This window comes from Eubalaena glacialis, chromosome 5, assembly GCF_028564815.1.
Source record: "Eubalaena glacialis isolate mEubGla1 chromosome 5, mEubGla1.1.hap2.+ XY, whole genome shotgun sequence".
Lineage (NCBI taxonomy): Eukaryota > Metazoa > Chordata > Mammalia > Artiodactyla > Balaenidae > Eubalaena > Eubalaena glacialis.
In genome coordinates, this window is record NC_083720.1 from 120,158,335 (window position 1) to 120,177,368 (window position 19,034).

Below are 19,034 nucleotides of genomic sequence, written 5' to 3' on the forward strand. Positions count from 1 at the left end.
TAATGTGATTCCTCCCTCCTTGACCTACTTCTCCCCAGGCTTCCACATCTTAATAAATGGTACCATTATCCATCAACTCGATTGCTCAAGCCAATAATCTGGATATTCTTGATTCATCTTTCCCCTCCAGCTCCATATCCAATCCAGAAGCAAAACCTGACCTTCATGCCACCAAAACGCATCTCAAATCCGCCCACCTCTTCTCTCTATCTCTGCTACTATCACCACATGTGGTTATGACACTATGTTTTCTCACTTGTACTATTGCAATAAGCTCTGAACCCATTTCCCCATTTCTCCTCCATCCAATCCAGTCTCCACACAGAATCCCAAGTAATCCTTTCAAAATGTAAATAAAATCATGTTATTTCTCGGCTTAAAATACTTCCTTTGCTTCCCAGTCTTCTGAGAACATAAATATAAATCCTCACCCTGACTTGAAACAATCTATATGAGATGCATTACCTCCCTCACTCCCAGTCTCGGACTTTATTGCCTTCTACTCTCCTTATGCTCTCCACCAGAGCCAAAGGGACTTTTGTGGAGTTCTTCAAACATGCTGAGCTGATTTCTGCCTGAGGACATTTGCTTTAGCTGGAATGCTTTGAGTGGACCACTCCCCAGTCTGAACTTCACATTGCTGGCTTCTTGTCATTTAGAGCTCAGCTAAATGCCACAACTTCAGAAAGGTCTTCCCTGAGTCAACCCAATCAAAAGTAGCCACCAACTCACTCTTTAATACTACTTTAATTTTCCATGCAGCACTTGTCTCATAGTTTTCTTGTTTGTGATATTTTTCTTCTTGTTGTTGAATGTGTCTAGAATGGAAGCTTAATGAGAAAAGAGACCAGATCTGCCTTTTTTTAAATTTCATTACAATTTCTAGAAGAGAACCTGGCACAGAGTTGGTGAACAAAAATATGCGAGTTCATTGAATCAATCCATAAATTTGTAACCAATTTTATACCAGTTGAGAGTAGTAGTCTCTCACTTTTGAAATTCCAAACTTCTGTTTCATTTTTGTCCAATATTTTGGCATTTTGAAAACTTGCACTGAATCTTTAAAAGCAACTCTAATATTACTGATATTTGTCAGTCTACCTTTTAAGAACCTCTACCAACTGCCCTTATCATACCTTTTCTGGCTTCATATTATTCATGCAATGTATTCTAATTGTATTCTTAACAGTAATTTCCAAGAAATAATATTGTTATAAGACCACAATTATAATATAAAACTGTATGTGGAAAAATACAGTTTTCTCTAATTATTATAGTGTTATTATAATTTAAGTTAACATATCTTAAAAACATCCTAATTAGTTTACCTTTTACTATATAATCATGGAAGATGGACCACCCATCCCACCCACCTGATGTGATTGGTTTTTAATTGAAAAAATATCATCAATGTAAAGGGGTCAAGTGAGAATATTTTAGGGAAAATAAGTAGGTATAGACCCTTCATGACATCTTTTATTCTCTAATAAGAGCAGAGCATAATCACATAGTTAAAACAAGGTAGTTCCAACACTAACACAGTAAGGAAATTGTGTAAGAAAAGATTCTTCCTTAGTACTGAGAAAATGCCCATTTATTTTGAGCTTGCTCATTGGATAGAGTGACAATTCAGACACTAAGAAGGATCTGATAATAATCACAATAATGCATGAAAATTCTATTGTTATAGTGTAATAATGCAAGTTGTGTTTCAACGTCTATGATCTCAAGATCTTGTCCTGAAATTGTCCACCTAATGCTTATTAGTGATATTTATAACATTAAATGAAGTTTTCTCTTCCAATAAGATGCACTTATGAAGTGCATAAATTCACTTCTGTATTCCCAAACTCATATTTAAGATTGCCAGGATTAATTACTAGAATCTTCTGAATTTTATAACAGCATAGGGATTCACTGATAACAGGAAGTGTGGAAAGTTGGACAGAACCTTTAGAGAAGAGATTAAATTTCGATAGTAAACTCTTTAAGAATAAAAAATCTGGAAATACAATGCACATTAATGAAACCTCGTTCTAAAGAGGTATGTATACCTTGCATCTGAGAAGAACTAATGTTATATTTCTTCAGGGTGCCTTAAACTAGAAAAATCTAGCTTGATACCAGTTTTATGACAGGTATGTGTGTGTCTCAAGATTGAACACTAGACACAATTTGAGGGAAGAATAATTACCTAATTACAATGCCTAATTACCTATTATAATAATAGAAGTATTCAGGGGGAAAAAGCATTTGTTAAAAAAGACCTAATAAAAGTTATAGGCAGATGACTACTTCCACTAGCAGCAAGCTCACCTACTTGACCTTAAACTTTGTTCACTGCTGAATCTCTACTGCCTGGCATGGGCCTGGTAAATAGTAGTTATTCATTGGATGAATGAGTTTGTTCCAAAATAATAATATATCAAAAAAATTCTGGAAATTCAAATATATGTCCATTTATTTATGGTCCCTAATTCTCCTAATTGAGACTCTCACCTAAAGCAATAAACAGCCTAAAGCTCAGGATTATAGCTAGAATAATAATTAGATATTTATACTTCTCTGTTTTTAAAAATAGAAACGTTTGGTCTAGTCATATATTTTCATCTATTTTGTCCCATATCTTTGATATCTAACAGGGCAATCTATAATTTTAATTAGTTTTATTGTCTTCAATATTGATATTATTTCTCAATCATATAATTTATTTCATTGACATACAAATATCTTTGATATACTTTGATATTTTCTTAATTAAGTGATCTTAGTCTCATATAAATCCTGTTTTATGCTTTGAAATAAGAGAAAGAATTGTTCACCTCAACAAACAAAAATTGTTATTGATGTAATATAGAGGAAGTCTGTTTAAATTAGAAAATTTAATTGGAGTGAGCCATTTGAATGGTTCACCTAAATTGTCCCTGTGGGTATATAGCAGTGTTACATGTGCTGCTCATGTATGTAACATAACTGTCACATAAGCCCTACTCCTCCCCCTCCTCACCTTGCCAGCAGCCTCTTTATTCAATCAGTTTTTCTGCTCTTTGGACTCTATGACTGTACAGAGATGTGTGGTTGTTGAGTATGCATTTTACCTGTAATGGAATATGGTATAAAGCTGTTTCTATGGTTTTTTTTCATTTCCAATTCCTTCATAAAACACTGTGAGAAAAATGACTTGAAAGCTCATAGTAAAACATTTCTCTTCAAGAGTGTGCATACATGTTTTTGTGCATATGAGAGAGAGAAAGAAAGGAGAGGGGAGGAAAGGGAAGAGGATGGACTCCCCAGGGTTATAAATCAGTGAAGAAAGGAAATTTTTCTTCCCTAGAGTCTTTACAAGTATAGCTTAATCGTAAAAATAATATCCCCTTTTGAGGAAGAGTTTTTAAGGAGGATTTTTAGAAGACTTGAGGAGGTGGCAGAAGATAGTCTTTTCTCTGAGGTTCAATTTCATTATATGTAAAATAAGAATAATATTTCCTCATAGGGTGACCTATGAAAGCTAATGACATAATACATATGAAGTATTTACCACTGTCCCTGACACTTCATAAGAATTAGGTAAATGTTATTTATTTGTAGACAATAGCTTTTAGAAGGAGAGATGAGAATGAGAAAGAAAGAGAAAGAAAGAAAGAAAGAAAGAGAGAGAGAAAGAAAGAAAGAAAGAAAGAAAGAAAGAAAGAAAGAAAGAAAGAAAGAGAAAGAAAGAAAGAAAGAAAGAAAGAAAGAAAGAAAGAAAGAAAGAAAGAAAGAAAGAAAGAAAGAAAGAAAGAAAGAAAGAAAGAGAAAGAGAAAGAAAGAGAGAGAGAAAGGAAGAGAGAGGGAGAGAGAGAGGGGAGGGAGGAAGGAAGGAAGGAAGGAAAGAAAGAAGGAAGGGAAGGGGAGGAAACCTTGAATTTTTGCAACTTAAAATGTTGCAAGGGACTTGGAGAAGATATAAACATTTAAATGATCTTTTGAGTTATGCTAGTGCTGTTGTCAAGACCACGTTATTTCGAAATCTTGTCTTCTTCCACATTCTTAGTCAAGAATACGTGCACATGGGAAAACACAAGTAATAATGGAAGAGCAGGAATATACATCCATTTTCACTCACCACTGATTAAATGGGTTGGCTAGAATGATCTCTTCCTGTGACTGAAAACAAAACCTGGTTAAAAAGATTTCATTTGGTAAATCCAATGCAACAAGTAAGAAAATTCCATCCAAATCAATGTGAATCAGTTCACTCTTTCCCAAACTTCTTTTTTCTTCCTTATATTAGGAAGCAAAATGCTAATATTTGACCATTTTTAATCCAAAAAAGATTAAGTTTCATACAGTTCAACCTGGTAGATACACCTTTCTTGGTGAATGAACTTCAAGATATTGCATGGTTATTAATCACAGCTTTTAAAAGGAAACTTATTCTAATAGAGGCCCCGCTTGCCATCTCTTTCTTCTTGAAGATGAACTGCTAAAACTGTTGAAGGATCAGTGTGGCACATGCCAAGGTAGGCAGACATGTGGAATGATAAATTAAAATTAAGAAAAAAATTATTTCTCTTACATTTTTAGGGATACTACAACAAAGCTTCTGAATACTTTCAGCAAGCTTATGACACGACAGCAGAGATAACGAACATACCTCTGATGGATGAGACAAAAGTTCATTATGGAATAGCAAAAGCTCATCAGATGATGCTGACCATTAATAGTTATATAGAATCTGCAGATCTCACCAGCCTTGACTACCTGCTGTCATGGAAGGAGAGTAGAAGTGACATTGCACCTGATCCGACTATTGGTAAGGCCTTGGTTTCTGAAAACAATTTAGATCTTTGTACCATTCTTAATGGCTAAGTCATTTTCATTGCAAAGGTTTATTCAACCATTGGCAATTTTATTTTTATTTATTCATTACTATGTGAATGTTGGATGCATTTTTGTGCTGTATCATACCTTCAATGTGTAAGGGAAGCATACAATATTGATAGATTTATTCAACTTGATAAATCATTTTTTCAGTTATCTTAAATATTCAACAGTAGGTACTGATCAGTTGTAAGGAATATGAAATAGGTTTATGTTTTAAAAAATGTTCAGTGTTGTACCTTATGGACAAGAGCAAGTGTTCATAGATGCTAGTTAGTATTATACTCTTACTTTTCTGATGATAGTAAGTTTTCCTATTTTTTCTCAATTCAGGTGTGAATGCTAATTGAGAAAATATTTGATAGTAATTTCTCTTAATTCTACTTTTTTTCTTACATACTTTTCTTGTGATAATTAGTCAAAATAGTCAATTAAAAACAAATAACTAGAGATTGACATGTATATACTGATGTGTATAAAATTGATGACTAATAAGAACCTGCAGTATAAAAAAACAAACAAACAAAACAACTAATACTAAACTTTCATTGGGTTATTTGTATGGAAATATGTTAATATAAATGTTTCAGACATTACATGAAATTTCTAAAAATCTTATATATTCTGGTATAATGTTATAAGTCATAATTCTAGTTATTACTTTAAAATGTATATCTCAGAAATAACAACAACAACAAAAAAATACAAATGCTCAGGCCTCACTCCAGACCTAATGAGGGAAGAACTCAGAAATCTGTTTAACAAGCTTGCCAGGTGATTTTGATGCACAGCAAAGTTTGAGAACCACTACTCTAGAATAATTTGACTAAAACATGGGATTTATGCAGGGTAGGTAGTGGTAAATAAAGTTGTAAGGGAAATTTAGGACTGCATTATCGTGACAGGGCAATATATTAAATTTTAATGTAGTGAGAAAAAATAAATAAATTAAATTAAATTAAAAAAAAAAAAACAACAAATAACTAGAGGGGGGATGTAAGGGTCAGTTTTATGTATCAACTTGACTGGGATCTAGTCCCCAGTTAAGAATTTCATTCTTTTTTATGGCTGAGTAGTATTCCACTGTGTGTGTGAGTGTGTGTGTGTGTGAATGGCACATCTTCTCTATCCATTAATCTGTTGATGGACACTTAGGTTGTTTCCACACCTTGGCAATTGTAAATAATACTAATATGAACATTGGGGTGCAAGCATGTTTTTGAATTAGTGGAGGGTTTTTTTTGTCTATATACTCAGGAGTGGAATTGCTGGGCATCTCCTATTTGGAACTCTTTTTTTTTTTTTTTCCCCCTTAGGTCATTTAGATGAAACAATAATTTGTTTTGGTGTTTATTTCCTCCATAGAATAAATAGTAAATAATAGTAAATTTGGCACAAAGAAATTTTCTTGGTTCTTTTACATCAGTAGAATACCACTTCACCACTGTCTGTCCTCTAGTTAGAAAATAAGGAAAGGTCTCGTTCCTAATAGATCCATAATAAGAGAAAGCAAGATGAAGTCTTCAGAAATAGAGGGCTTGTTGAATTTCAATGTGCTCAGTGCTCAAGAAATATTTATAGTTGACTATTAACTAACTACTTTCAGATAGTACTTTGCTTATTCAGGATGTTGTCTTGTCATATATTTGAGCATTTGTTCTGTAGTTTTGTGTTATCTTCCCTTTAGGCTCTCACTTTTTCTGCCCAGGAGCTAAAGCAGAGGAAGTATGATCCATCTATTAGATTACTTGTTTTGATAAATGGTTTGGTGGAGAATACATTGAGCTACTCACATTTTCAGATTTATCTGGGATAAACCCTAATCATCATAATGATAATCATGAAAAAAAAAATACTCCTCAAAACTAGCTTCTGATAAGAGCCATTTATTGCAATCCTGTTTTTGGCTTTTAAAAAATCTATTTTGCTTTGCTTTATTCTACGAAGTATTTATTTTTCTATTCTTGTTACGTTTTATCTCCCCATTTTTTGTAAGGGCATGTTGTGCTCTAAAGGGCTTAGGAGAAAACAAAAAATGCACTTCAAAATATTATTCAGACATATAAAAAACAAACAAAAAAACAAAATAAATGAACAAACCAATGAACAAAAACAGACACATAGATACAGAGAACAGAGTAGTGGTTACCACAGGGGAAAATGGGTAGGGCAAAATGGGTGAAGGGGAGCAACTGTATGGTGACAGATGAAAACTAAATTTTTGGTGGTGAGCACACTGTGAAGTATACAGAAGTAGAAATATAGTGTTGTACACATGCAATTTATATAATGTATAAACCAATGCTACCTCAATAAAATATAAATTAAGAAAAATATTACTCAGACAGTAAAAATTCAGCTGTTCATGTGGTGGAGAAGATTAAATTTGCCAGATGCTATAAAAGTACACCCCCTTACTGATTCATTTGACCAAGAATAGAAATCTATGCGTGGATGAGCTACGTCATTATAAGAGTGAAAATAATAATCTTTCAGATTCAAATATAAATGAGAAGTTAGTTCTCATACTACTGGTACTGTCAACATTTTAAGTAATAGGTATTCTGTTTGGAAATAAGACCTGTAGGACATTATCAAACACTTGTTGTTTACACAGACATAGTTTTACCTCAAAATACACTAAAAAGCTTAATTTTACACTAAAATTTTAAAATGCTTCAAAAATATTTCTTAAACCACAACTCGTATTATTCTCTTTGCTCTGCTTAAAAATCTTCATGGACTCGCTACTGTCCACAAGTTAAACACAAGCTTCTCAACCCTTTTTGACCACCTCCCTCCCCCAACAACACACACACACACAATCACAGACACACACGCACACGCAACATACACTATTATCATCTTACTTCCAGCTCCAGTTCCCTCCAGGGAAATCTCTCCCACATTGCAAGGTCCTTCTCAAATGATGAAATCTTCCCTCACCCCCTCTCACTTGAATATTATTTCTTCTCTGTCTTCCCATATTGAATGTCATTCATTTCTCTGCAAGCATTTTTCATTTGTCATATTCTGCATCCTATCACGGCCATTTCTGTAATTGCCTTGTCTGCCCAATTAGAGTATGAATCTCTTGAAAACAGGTCCTGATTCTTGGTATTCCCTACAAAAGAAGGCACAATGTCTGACACCTACTAGGTACTAAGTAAATATTTGTCAGATTAAATAGAATCAAATGAGTATGTATGTCCTCGCCATAGGCTAGTTTGCACTAACCACTTTTTGAAACAAGATTTGTAGTTCCCTGCCTCCTTGAAAAATATGGGGGAAAAAACCACAAACTAATGATCTAACACTGTATTTTGATTACCATCCAATTATCACATGAATGCAGGACAACAGCAAGTACGATGTTGACAAAATGAAGAAATACAGAAATATCATTTAGAAATCTGAGGAGCTTTTAGGTTTTCAAATTTTACCTTTCTTCTCTGAAGAGGCATCTTTAATCTTGCTATTGAGGGGTCCCAGGTATTCAGAAAAAAGCAGATCAAAGATTTGAAAGATACATTATAAAAGCTGTGCAGTTATCTTCACCTGTGAGACTTCCATCCTCCAAACAAATCATTAGCTCACAGAGCAGGCAATATTCTTTTAAGCAGAGGAACATGACCCCCTAAGGGAATAGAGCAGTGAGAGCACTCAGGTCTCTAGATAAAATAGAACAGTGATTCACCAGCAATCACCTCTCATCTTTGTATCTTTCAGAGGGAACACAGCAAATATAGGAACCTTCATACTCTTCTGATATGTTTAGATATGGCTTGAATGATTTCATACTCCTCCTTTCCCTTCCAATAGTAAAATAAGAATAGATTCTCCTCCCAAATTTAGGAATTTAGAAGGAATTCAAATTTTATTACAGTTCAATAAAATTATTCAAGCCCGAAGCAACAGAAATTGGTTGGCTCTGGAAAGCTTAAGTGTCTATGAATTTCTGCTGATTTCTCCAGAATATAGTTTATTTTCCTTACCAGAACTATTAAGATGAACACACTGGCTAGTCAGTAAAGACACTTATTGTTTTCTACCAAAAAAGCATGTAAAGGTTTCCTTGAGTGCCAAAACTATCATCCTAGTTTTATGAATCATTTAATATACTTAAAGGAAAACAAGAAAGAGCATGAATTTGTCTCTCAGCCTTGGTTTGTGTTGGCTTGATGTGTGTTCCTTGGTTTAATGTCAAGCCACGTTTTCCTACCCTATCCTTTTCTTGTATTTTTCATTCATGAATTTAACCATTTTAAAGGATGTGAAACAACCACATTCACAAGTGAGTCTCACATTCTATTATACTTTGATCGCTACTTCTGTTTGTTAAATAACAATAACAATGAGGGAAATGTTATGGAACTAGCCAAAAAGTCAGCAAGCAGGTTTTATATCATCCTATCGTCACAGAGCAAACCCGTCTCTAATAATGTGTTCAAAAACATGACATATAAAAAGAAGATTCTCGTGAAAATTGTGGATGAATCAAAGCTCACCCTACTGGCAGCTTGGTGTAATTGAGAGAGACTGTTACTCAAGGGTCTGATGACCCGGGTTATAATACCCTATTGAAGACTAATTAGCTTCATGACTTTTGGCAATAGATTTCACTTCAAGTCTTTTTAGCCTGTTATCTGAGGTTTGAAATAGGTCATTGATAAGATTCCTCTGGAACCAACCACAATTCCTCAGTAAGAGCATCTTCTAGACAAGTAAGATATTTTGTAGTCCTTAAGAATACAATCTAGAGCTTCATGAGCATTTTATTTGTTGTTTTTCCCCCATAAACACTGGTTTCTGAGGGTTTCCACAAGAGGTAATTATTATTATTATCATCCCCATCATAATCATCACTATAATATATCAAACAGCTGTATAAATGCCAGATGTATTACTTGATCCTTCTGCTAGAATTTATAATAAAGGAGTTTCTAGCTATCTGATGTCACATGCCATTTAACTTTTCCCTGGTTGGTTGACACTGTTGAGGTTGCTAAACCTAGTTAACCATTTTATCCGCAGACTTTCAATTCATCCGCCTGTTTTCAAACCTATGTCATACTTCCCCTCAGCGTTTCCTCAGCCCCTACTTTTTCCCCACTATTCCTGGGGCCTCCAATTCCTATACATGCCTGGTTCTCTGATCATCATTATCTCTTCTTCATGCACTTTAGTTTGTGCACTCCTCTAATACCTTTGTATCTTCTGAAAATGAGTTAAAATCTTCTTGAATTTTTTTTTTTTTTTTTTTTTTTGGTTTTATAGAATCAGGAAAAGACTGAGTTGTGTGGTTACCAAAAAAATTACTTGGTCCACATGTTTTATTTCCAAATGTTCTCAGGTCCAGGGGAAGGCAGTCATGCAATAATCTGAAAGACAAAATGGATCTATAATCTAGTTTTCTAGAACTCTAGTCCAGGATTCTTTCCATGCCTTACAGTTCCTTACATATTATCTTATAGCTAGTAAAAGCCATATCTAACTTTTTAAAAGATTACATTTTAAATTAAAGTCTGGTTAAAAATATTCAGTGAAAAGAAACAAGTGGGACTTTACTTTTGGCCAAGATGGAGTAACAAGGAAAAGATTTACCCTCCTATCTTAAACAACTAAAAAAACCCAAAAACAAAACATATAAGACAAAAGTTTGCAGAAATTGGACAACACAGTGCAGGACAGTGATCCCTGAGAAAGGGAAACAAAGTGAGCTGAGCTGTATGATTTCCGCAAGCCTAGAGGAAGTTGCCAGGCTGTAACACAGGGAAGGGAACGAAGGTAGAGGCAGCCCAGGAGATCCTTGGGTTTAGGAGACTGAACTAGGAGTCCAGGGAGACCAAGATGGCTAGAATTCACAGCAAAGGGTACTAGAAAGGAGAGAGCTGCAGAGAAGGAAAGAGTGAGAGAGATCGACTGAGTGAGAGCTCCAGAGATATGCAGAGTCTTCTGCATACTGATCGGTATGTGCATGTAAAGAAACTATGGAAGGCTAAGGAAAGAACCACCCAAAAGGCTCAAGCAGAATAATCACCTAAGCTCAAACAGAGCCAGGAATTGTTTATGCTCCCACCAGCCAGAATGGAAAAGCCTCATAAAATATGGGGCATCATGTGGAGGACTCATAAGCCTTAATAGTAGAGAAAAATTATCTCAAGGTGAAAGGCTACTTTGGTACCACCTACCAAAGTTTAAAAACAAGTATCAAAAGCATCAAACTGCTTCTAAGTAACTTAACTGAATTCTAGAACAAAACTCAAGAATATTTATAGGAGTAAAAAATATATAGCACCCAAAAAGGTAAACTCCATAGTATCTGGCATCCAATCAAACTTACATAGATATGCCAAGAAGCAGGAAGATATAACTCATGATGAGGAGAAAATATATAAATAGAAATTGATGCAGAAATGCAACAGATGATAGAATTAGCATACAGGACATAAAAATGTTATTAAAACTATATTTCATATGTTGAAGGATGTAATGGAAAGATTAAACATAAAGAGCTAAGAAAGATATTTTAAAAAGCCAAGTTGAATTTCTAGAAGTAAGAAATAAAATGTCCAAGATGAAAAAAAAAAAAAAAAACAAAAACTTGGATGGGATTAGCAGCAGATTTAGATAATGCAAAGGACAAGATTAGCTTTGGAAATATAGCAGTAGAAACTATCCAAAATGAAATACAGAAAAAAAAACTGAAAGGATATGAATAGAACATGTGAGAGAACCATGGATAAACTTCAAGAAGCCTAAATGTGAGTAATTTGGAGGCCCCAAAGAAGAGGAAAACAGGAGGGAACTGAAAAAATATTTTAAAAAATAATGAATGGCTGATTTTTTTTTTCTGAATTTGATGAAAACTATAAACCCAAATCTAAGAAGCTCTATGAACCCTAAGCAAAAGAAACATGAAAATTAAACCAAGATACACCATAATCACAGTGCTTAAAATGAGTGATAAAGTGAAAAATCCTAAAAGCAGCTATGGTAGTGGTGCAGTGGTACAAACATAATAGGAGCTGAAGTCTCCCTGGAAACATGTAAATCAAACAAGAATGAATGAAGCAACTTATTTAAAGTACTAGAAGAAAAAAAGAACCATCAAACCTAGAATTCTATACCCAATGAAAGTATCTTTCAAAAACATAGTTAATACCATATAACCCAGCAATCCCACTACTGGGCATATACCCTGAGAAAACCATAATTCAAAAAGAGTCATGTACCACAATATTCATTGCAACACTATTTACAATAGCCAGGACATGGAAGCAACCTAAGTGTCCATTGACAGATGAATGGATAAAGAAGATGTGGCATATATATACAATGGAATATTACTCAACCATAAAAAGAAACAAAACTGAGTTATTTGTAGTGAGGTGACGGACCTAGAGTCTGTCATACAGAGTGAAGTAAGTCAGAAAGAGAAAAACAAATACCATATGCTAACACATATATATGGAATCTAAAAAAAAAAAAAAGGTTCTGACGAACCTAGGGGCAGGACAGGAATAAATATGCAGACATAGAGAATGGACTTGAGGACACAGGGAGGGGGAAGGGTAAGCTGGGACAAAGTGAGAGAGTAGCACTGACATATATACACTACCAAATGTAAAATAGATAGCTAGTGGGAAGCACCCACATAGCACAGGGAGATCAGCTCAGTGCTTTGTGACCACCTAGAGGGGTGGGATAGGGAGAATGGGAGGGAGACACAAGAGGGAGGGGATATGGGGATATATGTATACATATAGCTGATTCACTTTGTTATACAGCAGAAACTAACATAACATTGTAAAGCAATTATACTCCAATAAAGATGTTAAAAAATAAATAAAATTAAAAAAAAAAAGAAAACGTAGTTAAAATGAAGATTTTTCCAGGCATACAAAAGCTGAGAAAATTCATCACTAATACACCAGTACAAGGAATGTTAAACTCCTCTAGGCAGAAAGAACATGAATCTAGATAGAAACCTGGATCTACATAAAGAATGAATAAGGAAATGAGAAATGTGTCAGTAAAAATAAAATATTTTTCTTTTAAAAATTGCTTGAAAAAATAATTGAATGTTGAAAGCAAAAGTAATAACAAAGTATTGTGGAGTTTATAAGAAATGTGGAATTCAATTAAATTAAATGGAGAAATCTGGTTCTATAAAAACACTTTCAGTTTCAACCAGGCAGACAGCTGCCAACTTGGGAACCACAATAGCTCCCTATTTGGACTGAATTTCTTAGTGCTCATCCCATCACTCCGTTTTTTGGGAACCCCCTGTTTTTGAAGCTATATTCTCATTGCCTAGTGGTTGGGTCTCTTTAAAGGGGATTTATCAACATTTTGAGTTCCATCTTGTTTTTCCTTGGATTGAAAAAAACAATCTGGTTTAGGATGAGTGATCCATTTCTATCCTGAGTATCTTTCAGCCCCAAGTCATCCCAGCCTCCCGCAAACAGCCTCTGGTGTAGGCTTTGTGGATTTTGATGGCTTCCTTGCTATGTGTTATGAAAATTGTTTCAGACTCATAATATACATCTTTGACTTCAGATCTGCCATCAGCCACTTCTCCAAGGAGCCTGTAAACTTTGAAAAAGCAGTCTCTAAAATTCCAAAATAAAATAAAACTAATGATCCTAAATATGTATCCAGTTGGTGATATAGTCACAGAGAAATGAAATATTCGAAGTAGCTTTAAAACAGAAATTTGACTGTGTGTCTCTAGTTGGCTAAATCCTAAAAAATGTACCCCCTCCAAAAAAAAAGTAAACTGTTTTCAGTATTCATACTATTGGTATTTATATTGGTTTTATCATTGTCTGACCGTTTTGTGTGTGATGTAGGATACATCAAATAGATAATTATTTCATATACTAAGTCTTTTATTCCCAGTATCTTTGCAAACTAGGATTTTCAGTGTTGCACAAGTTTCCTCATTTGTAAAATCAGTGTAAGAAGGTAATTAAACTACATGATCTCTGAATTTCTTTTTAGTTCTTTAAGTCTATGACTCCTAGGTTTCTAAGAAAATTCTTATGCTTTTAAAATTCACTTTGTTCTAATTAAATTTAAGGAAATCTTGAAAACCAAAAGAATTAGTATGGGTTTTTTTTTGTTTTTTTTTTTTATGGTACACTTTTGCTGTTGATCTTTTTTTTTTGTTTTTAAACATCTTTATTGAAGTATAATTGCTTTACAATGGTGTGTTAGTTTCTGCTTTATAACAAAGTGAATCAGTTATACATATACATATGTTCCCATATCTCTTCGCTCTTGCATCTCCCTCCCTCCCACCCTCCCCATCCCACCCCTCTAGGTGGTCACAAAGCACCGAGCTGATCTCCCTGTGCTATGCGGTTGCTTCCCACTAGCTATCTATTTTACATTTGGTAGTGTATATATGTCCATGACACTCTTTCACCCTGTCACTTCTCACCCCTCCCCCTCCCCATATCCTCAAGTCCATTCTCTAGTAGGTCTGTGTCTTTATTCCCATCTTGCCACTAGGTTCTTCATGGCCTTTTTTTTTTTTTCCTTAGATTCCATATATATGTGTTAGCATACTGTATTTGTTTTTCTCTTTCTGACGTACTTCACTCTGTATGACAGACTCTAACTCCATCCACCTCATTACAAATATCTCCATTTCATTTCTTTTTATGGCTGAGTAATATTCCATTGTATATATGTGCCACATCTTCTTTATCCATTCATCCAATGATGGACACTTAGGTTGCTTCCATGTCCTGGCTGTTGTAAATAGAGCTGCAATGAACATTTTGGTACATGACTCTTTTTGAACTATGGTTTTCTCAGGGTATATGCCCAGTAATGGGATTGCTGGGTCGTATGGTAGTTCTATTTTTAGTTTTTTAAGGAACCTTCATACTGTTCTCCATAGTGGCTGTATCAATTTACATTCCCACCAACCGTGCAGGAGTGTTCCCTTTCCTCCACACCCTCTCCAGCATTTATTGTTTCTAGATTTTTTGATGATGGCCATTCTGACTGGTGTGAGATGATATCTCATTGTAGTTTTGATTTGCATTTCTCTAATGATTAATGATGTTGAGCATTCTTTCATGTGTCTGTTGGCAATCTGTATATCTTCTTTGGAGAAATGTCTATTTAGGTCTTCTGCCCATTTTTGGATTGGGTTGTTCGTTTTTTTGTTATTGAGCTGCATGAGCTGCTTGTAAATCTTGGAGATTAATCCTTTGTCAGTTGCTTCATTTGCAAATATTTTCTCCCATTCTGAGGGTTGTCTTTTGGTCTTCTTTATGGTTTCGTTTGCTGTGCAAAAGCTTTTAAGTTTCATTAGGTCCCATTTGTTTATTTGTGTTTTTATTTCCATTTTTCTAGGAGCTGGGTCAAAAAGAATCTTGCTGTGATTTATGTCATAGAGTGTTCTGCCTATGTTTTCCTCTAAGAGTTTGATAGTGTCTGGCCTTACACTTAGGTCTTTAATCCATTTTGAGTTTATTTTTGTGTATGGTGTCAGGGAGTGTTCTAATTTCATACTTTTACATGTACCTGTCCAATTTTCCCAGCACCACTTATTGAAGAGGCTGTCTTTTCTCCACTGTATATGCTTGCCTCCTTTATCAAAGATAAGGTGACCATATGTGCGTGGGTTTATCTCTGGGCTTTCTATCCTGTTCCATTGATCTATATTTCTGTTTTTGTGCCAGTACCAAACTGTCTTGATTACTGTAGCTTTGTAATATAGTCTGAAGTCAGGGAGCCTGATTCCTCCAGCTCCGTTTTTCGTTCTCAAGATTGCTTTGGCTATTCGGGGTCTTTTGTGTTTCCATACAAATTGTGAAATTTTTTGTTCTAGTTCTGTGAAAAATGCCATTGGTAGTTTGATAGGGATTCCATTGAATCTGTAGATTGCTTTGGGTAGTAGAGTCATTTTCACAATGTTGATTCTTCCAATCCAAGAACATGGTATATCTCTCCATCTATTTGTATCATCTTTAATTTCTTTCATCAGTGTCTTATAATTTTCTGCATACAGGTCTTTTGTCTCCTTAGGTAGGTTTATTCCTAGATATTTTATTCTTTTTGTTGCAATGGTAAACGGGAGTGTTTTCTTAATTTCACTTTCAGATTTTTCATCATTAGTATACAGGAATGCAAGAGATTTCTGTGCATTAATTTTGTATCCTGCTACTTTACCAAATTCATTGATTAGCTCTAGTAGTTTTCTGGTAGCATCTTTAGGATTCTCTATGTATAGTATCATGTCATCTGCAAACAGTGACAGCTTTACTTCTTCTTTTCCGATTTGGATTCTTTTTATTTCTTTTTCTTCTCTGATTGCTGTGGCTAACACTTCCAAAACTATGTTGAATAATAGTGGTGAGAGTGGGCAACCTTGTTTTGTTCCTGATCTTAGTGGAAATGGTTTCAGTTTTTCACCATTGAGGACAATGTTGGCTGTGGGTTTGTCATATATGGCCTTTATTATGTTGAGGAAAGTTCCCTCTATGCCTACTTTCTTCAGGGCTTTTATCATAAATGGGTGTTGAATTTTGTCAAAAGCTTTCTCTGCATCTATTGAGATGATCATATGGTTTTTCTCCTTCAATTTGTTAATATGGTGTATCACGTTCATTGATTTGCGTATATTGAAGAATCCTTGCATTCCTGGGATACACCCCCCTTGATCATAGTGTATGATCCTTTTAATGTGCTGCTGGATTCTGTTTGCTAGTATTTTGTTGAGGATTTTTGCATCTATGTTCATCAGTGATATTGGCCTGTAGTTTTCTTTCTTTGTGACATCTTTGTCTGGTTTTGGTATCAGGGTGATGGTGGCCTCGTAGAATGAATTGGGGAGTGTTCCTCCCTCTGCAATATTTTGGAAGAGTTTGATAGAATTCGCCTGTGAAGCCATCTGGTCCTGGGCTTTTGTTTGTTGGAAGATTTTTAATCACAGTTTCGATTTCAGTGCTTGTGATTGGTCTGTTCATATTTTCTATTTCTTCCTGGTTCAGTCTTGGCAGGTCGTGCATTTCTAAGAATCTGTCCATTTCTTCCAGGTTGTCCATTTTATTGGCATAGAGTTGCTTGTAGTAATCTCTCATGATCATTTGTATTTCTGCAGTGTCAGTGGTTACTTCTTTTTCATTTCTAATTCTATTGATTTGAGTCTTCTCCCTTTTTCTCTTGATGAGTCTGGCTAATGGTTTATCAATTTTGTTTATCTTCTCAAAGAACCAGCTTTTAGTTTCATTGATTTTTGCTATTGTTTCCTTCATTTCTTTTTCATTTATTTCTGATCTGATCTTTATGATTTCTTTCCTTCTGCTAGCTTTGGGGTTTTTTTGTTCTTCTTTCTATAATTGCTTCATGTGCAAGGTTAGGTTGTTTATTCAAGATGTTTCCTGTTTCTTGAGGTAGGCTTGTATTGCTATAAACTTCCCTCTTAGCACTGCTTTTGCTGCGTCCCATAGGTTTTGGGTCGTCGTGTCTCCATTGTCATTTGTTTCTAGGTATTTTTTGATTTCCCCTTTGATTTCTTCAGTGATCACTTCGTTATTAAGTAGTGTATTGTGTAGCCTCCATGTGTTTGTATTTTTTACAGATCTTTTCCTGTAATTGATATCTAGTCTCATAGCATTGTGGTCGGAAAAGATACTTGATACGATTTCAATTTTCTTAAATTTACCAAGGCTTGATTTGTGACCCAAGATATGATCTATCCTGGAGAATGTTCCATGAGCACTTGAGAAAAATGTGTATTCTGTTGTTTTGGGGTGGAATGTCCTATAAATATCAATTAAGTCCATCTTGTTTAATGTATCATTTAAAGCTTGTGTTTCCTTATTTATTTTCATTTTGGATGATCTGTCCATTGGTGAAAGTGGGGTGTTAAAGTCCCCTACTATGATTGTGTTGCTGTCGATTTCCCCTTTTATGGCTGTTAGTATTTACCTTATGTATTGAGGTGCTCCTATGTTGAGTGCATAAATATTTACAATTGTTATACCTTCCTCTTGGATCGATCCCTTGATCATTATATAGTGTCCTTCTTTGTCTCTTGTAATAGTCTTTATTTTAAAGTCTATTTTGTCTGATATGAGAATTGCTACTCCAGCTTTCTTTTGATTTCCATTTGCATGGAATATCTTTTTCCATCCCCTCACTTTCAGTCTGTATGTGTCTCTAGGTCTGAAGTGGATCTCTTGTAGACAGCATATATATGGGTCTTGTTTTTGTATCCATTCAGCCAGTCTGTGTCTTTTGGTGGGAGCATTTAATCCATTTACATTTAAGGTAATTATCGATATGTATGTTCCTATTCCCATTTTCTTAATTGTTTTGGGTTTGTTATTGTAGGTGTTTTCCTTCTCTTGTGTTTCTTGCCTAGAGAAGTTCCTTTAGCATTTGTTGTAAAGCTGGTTTGGTGGTGCTGAACTCTCTCAGCTTTTGCTTGTCTGTAAAGGTTTTAATTTCTCCATCAAATCTGAATGAGATCCTTGCTGGGTAGATTAATCTTGGTTGTAGGTTTTTCTCCTTCATCACTTTAAGTATATCCTGCCACTCCCTTCTGGCTTGCAGAGTTTCTGCTGAAAGATCAGCTGTTAACCTTATGGGGATTCCCTTGTGTGTTATTTGTTGTTTTTCCCTTGTTGCTTTTAATATGTTTTCTTTATATTTAATTTTTGACAGTTTGATTAATATGTGTCTTGGCGTGTTTCTCCTTGGATTTATCCTGTATGGGACTCTCTGTCTTCCAGGACTTGATTAACTATTTCCTTTCCCATATTAGGGAAGTTTTCAACTATAATCTCTTCAAATATTTTCTCAGTCCCTTTCTTTTTCTCTTCTTCTTCTGGGACCCCTATCATTCGAATGTTGGTGCGTTTAATGTTGTCCCAGAGGTCTCTGAGACTGTCCTCAGTTCTTTTCATTCTTTTTTCTTTATCCTGCTCTGCAGTAGTTATTTCCACCATTTTATCTTCCAGGTCACTTATCCGTTCTTCTGCCTCAGTTATTCTGCTATTGATCCCATCTAGAGTATTTTTAATTTCATTTATTGTGTTTTTCATCGTTGCTTGGTTCCTCTTTAGTTCTTCTACGTCCTTGTTAAATGTTTCTTGCATTTTGTCTATTCTATTTCCAAGATTTTGGATCATCCTTACTATCAT

The 19,034-nt window shown here is 34.9% G+C and overlaps 1 protein-coding gene across 1 annotated transcript in view; it reads left to right on the forward strand.

Moving 5' to 3' along the window:
• The window catches only part of TTC29 (tetratricopeptide repeat domain 29), a 267,121-nt gene that overhangs the window by 153,184 nt on the left and 94,903 nt on the right, over window positions 1-19,034 (forward strand). The window contains exon 9 of the mRNA XM_061191617.1: window positions 4,567-4,795. Within this exon, the coding sequence (XP_061047600.1) occupies window positions 4,567-4,795 (229 nt within the window). The remainder of the gene's footprint in view (window positions 1-4,566; window positions 4,796-19,034) is intronic.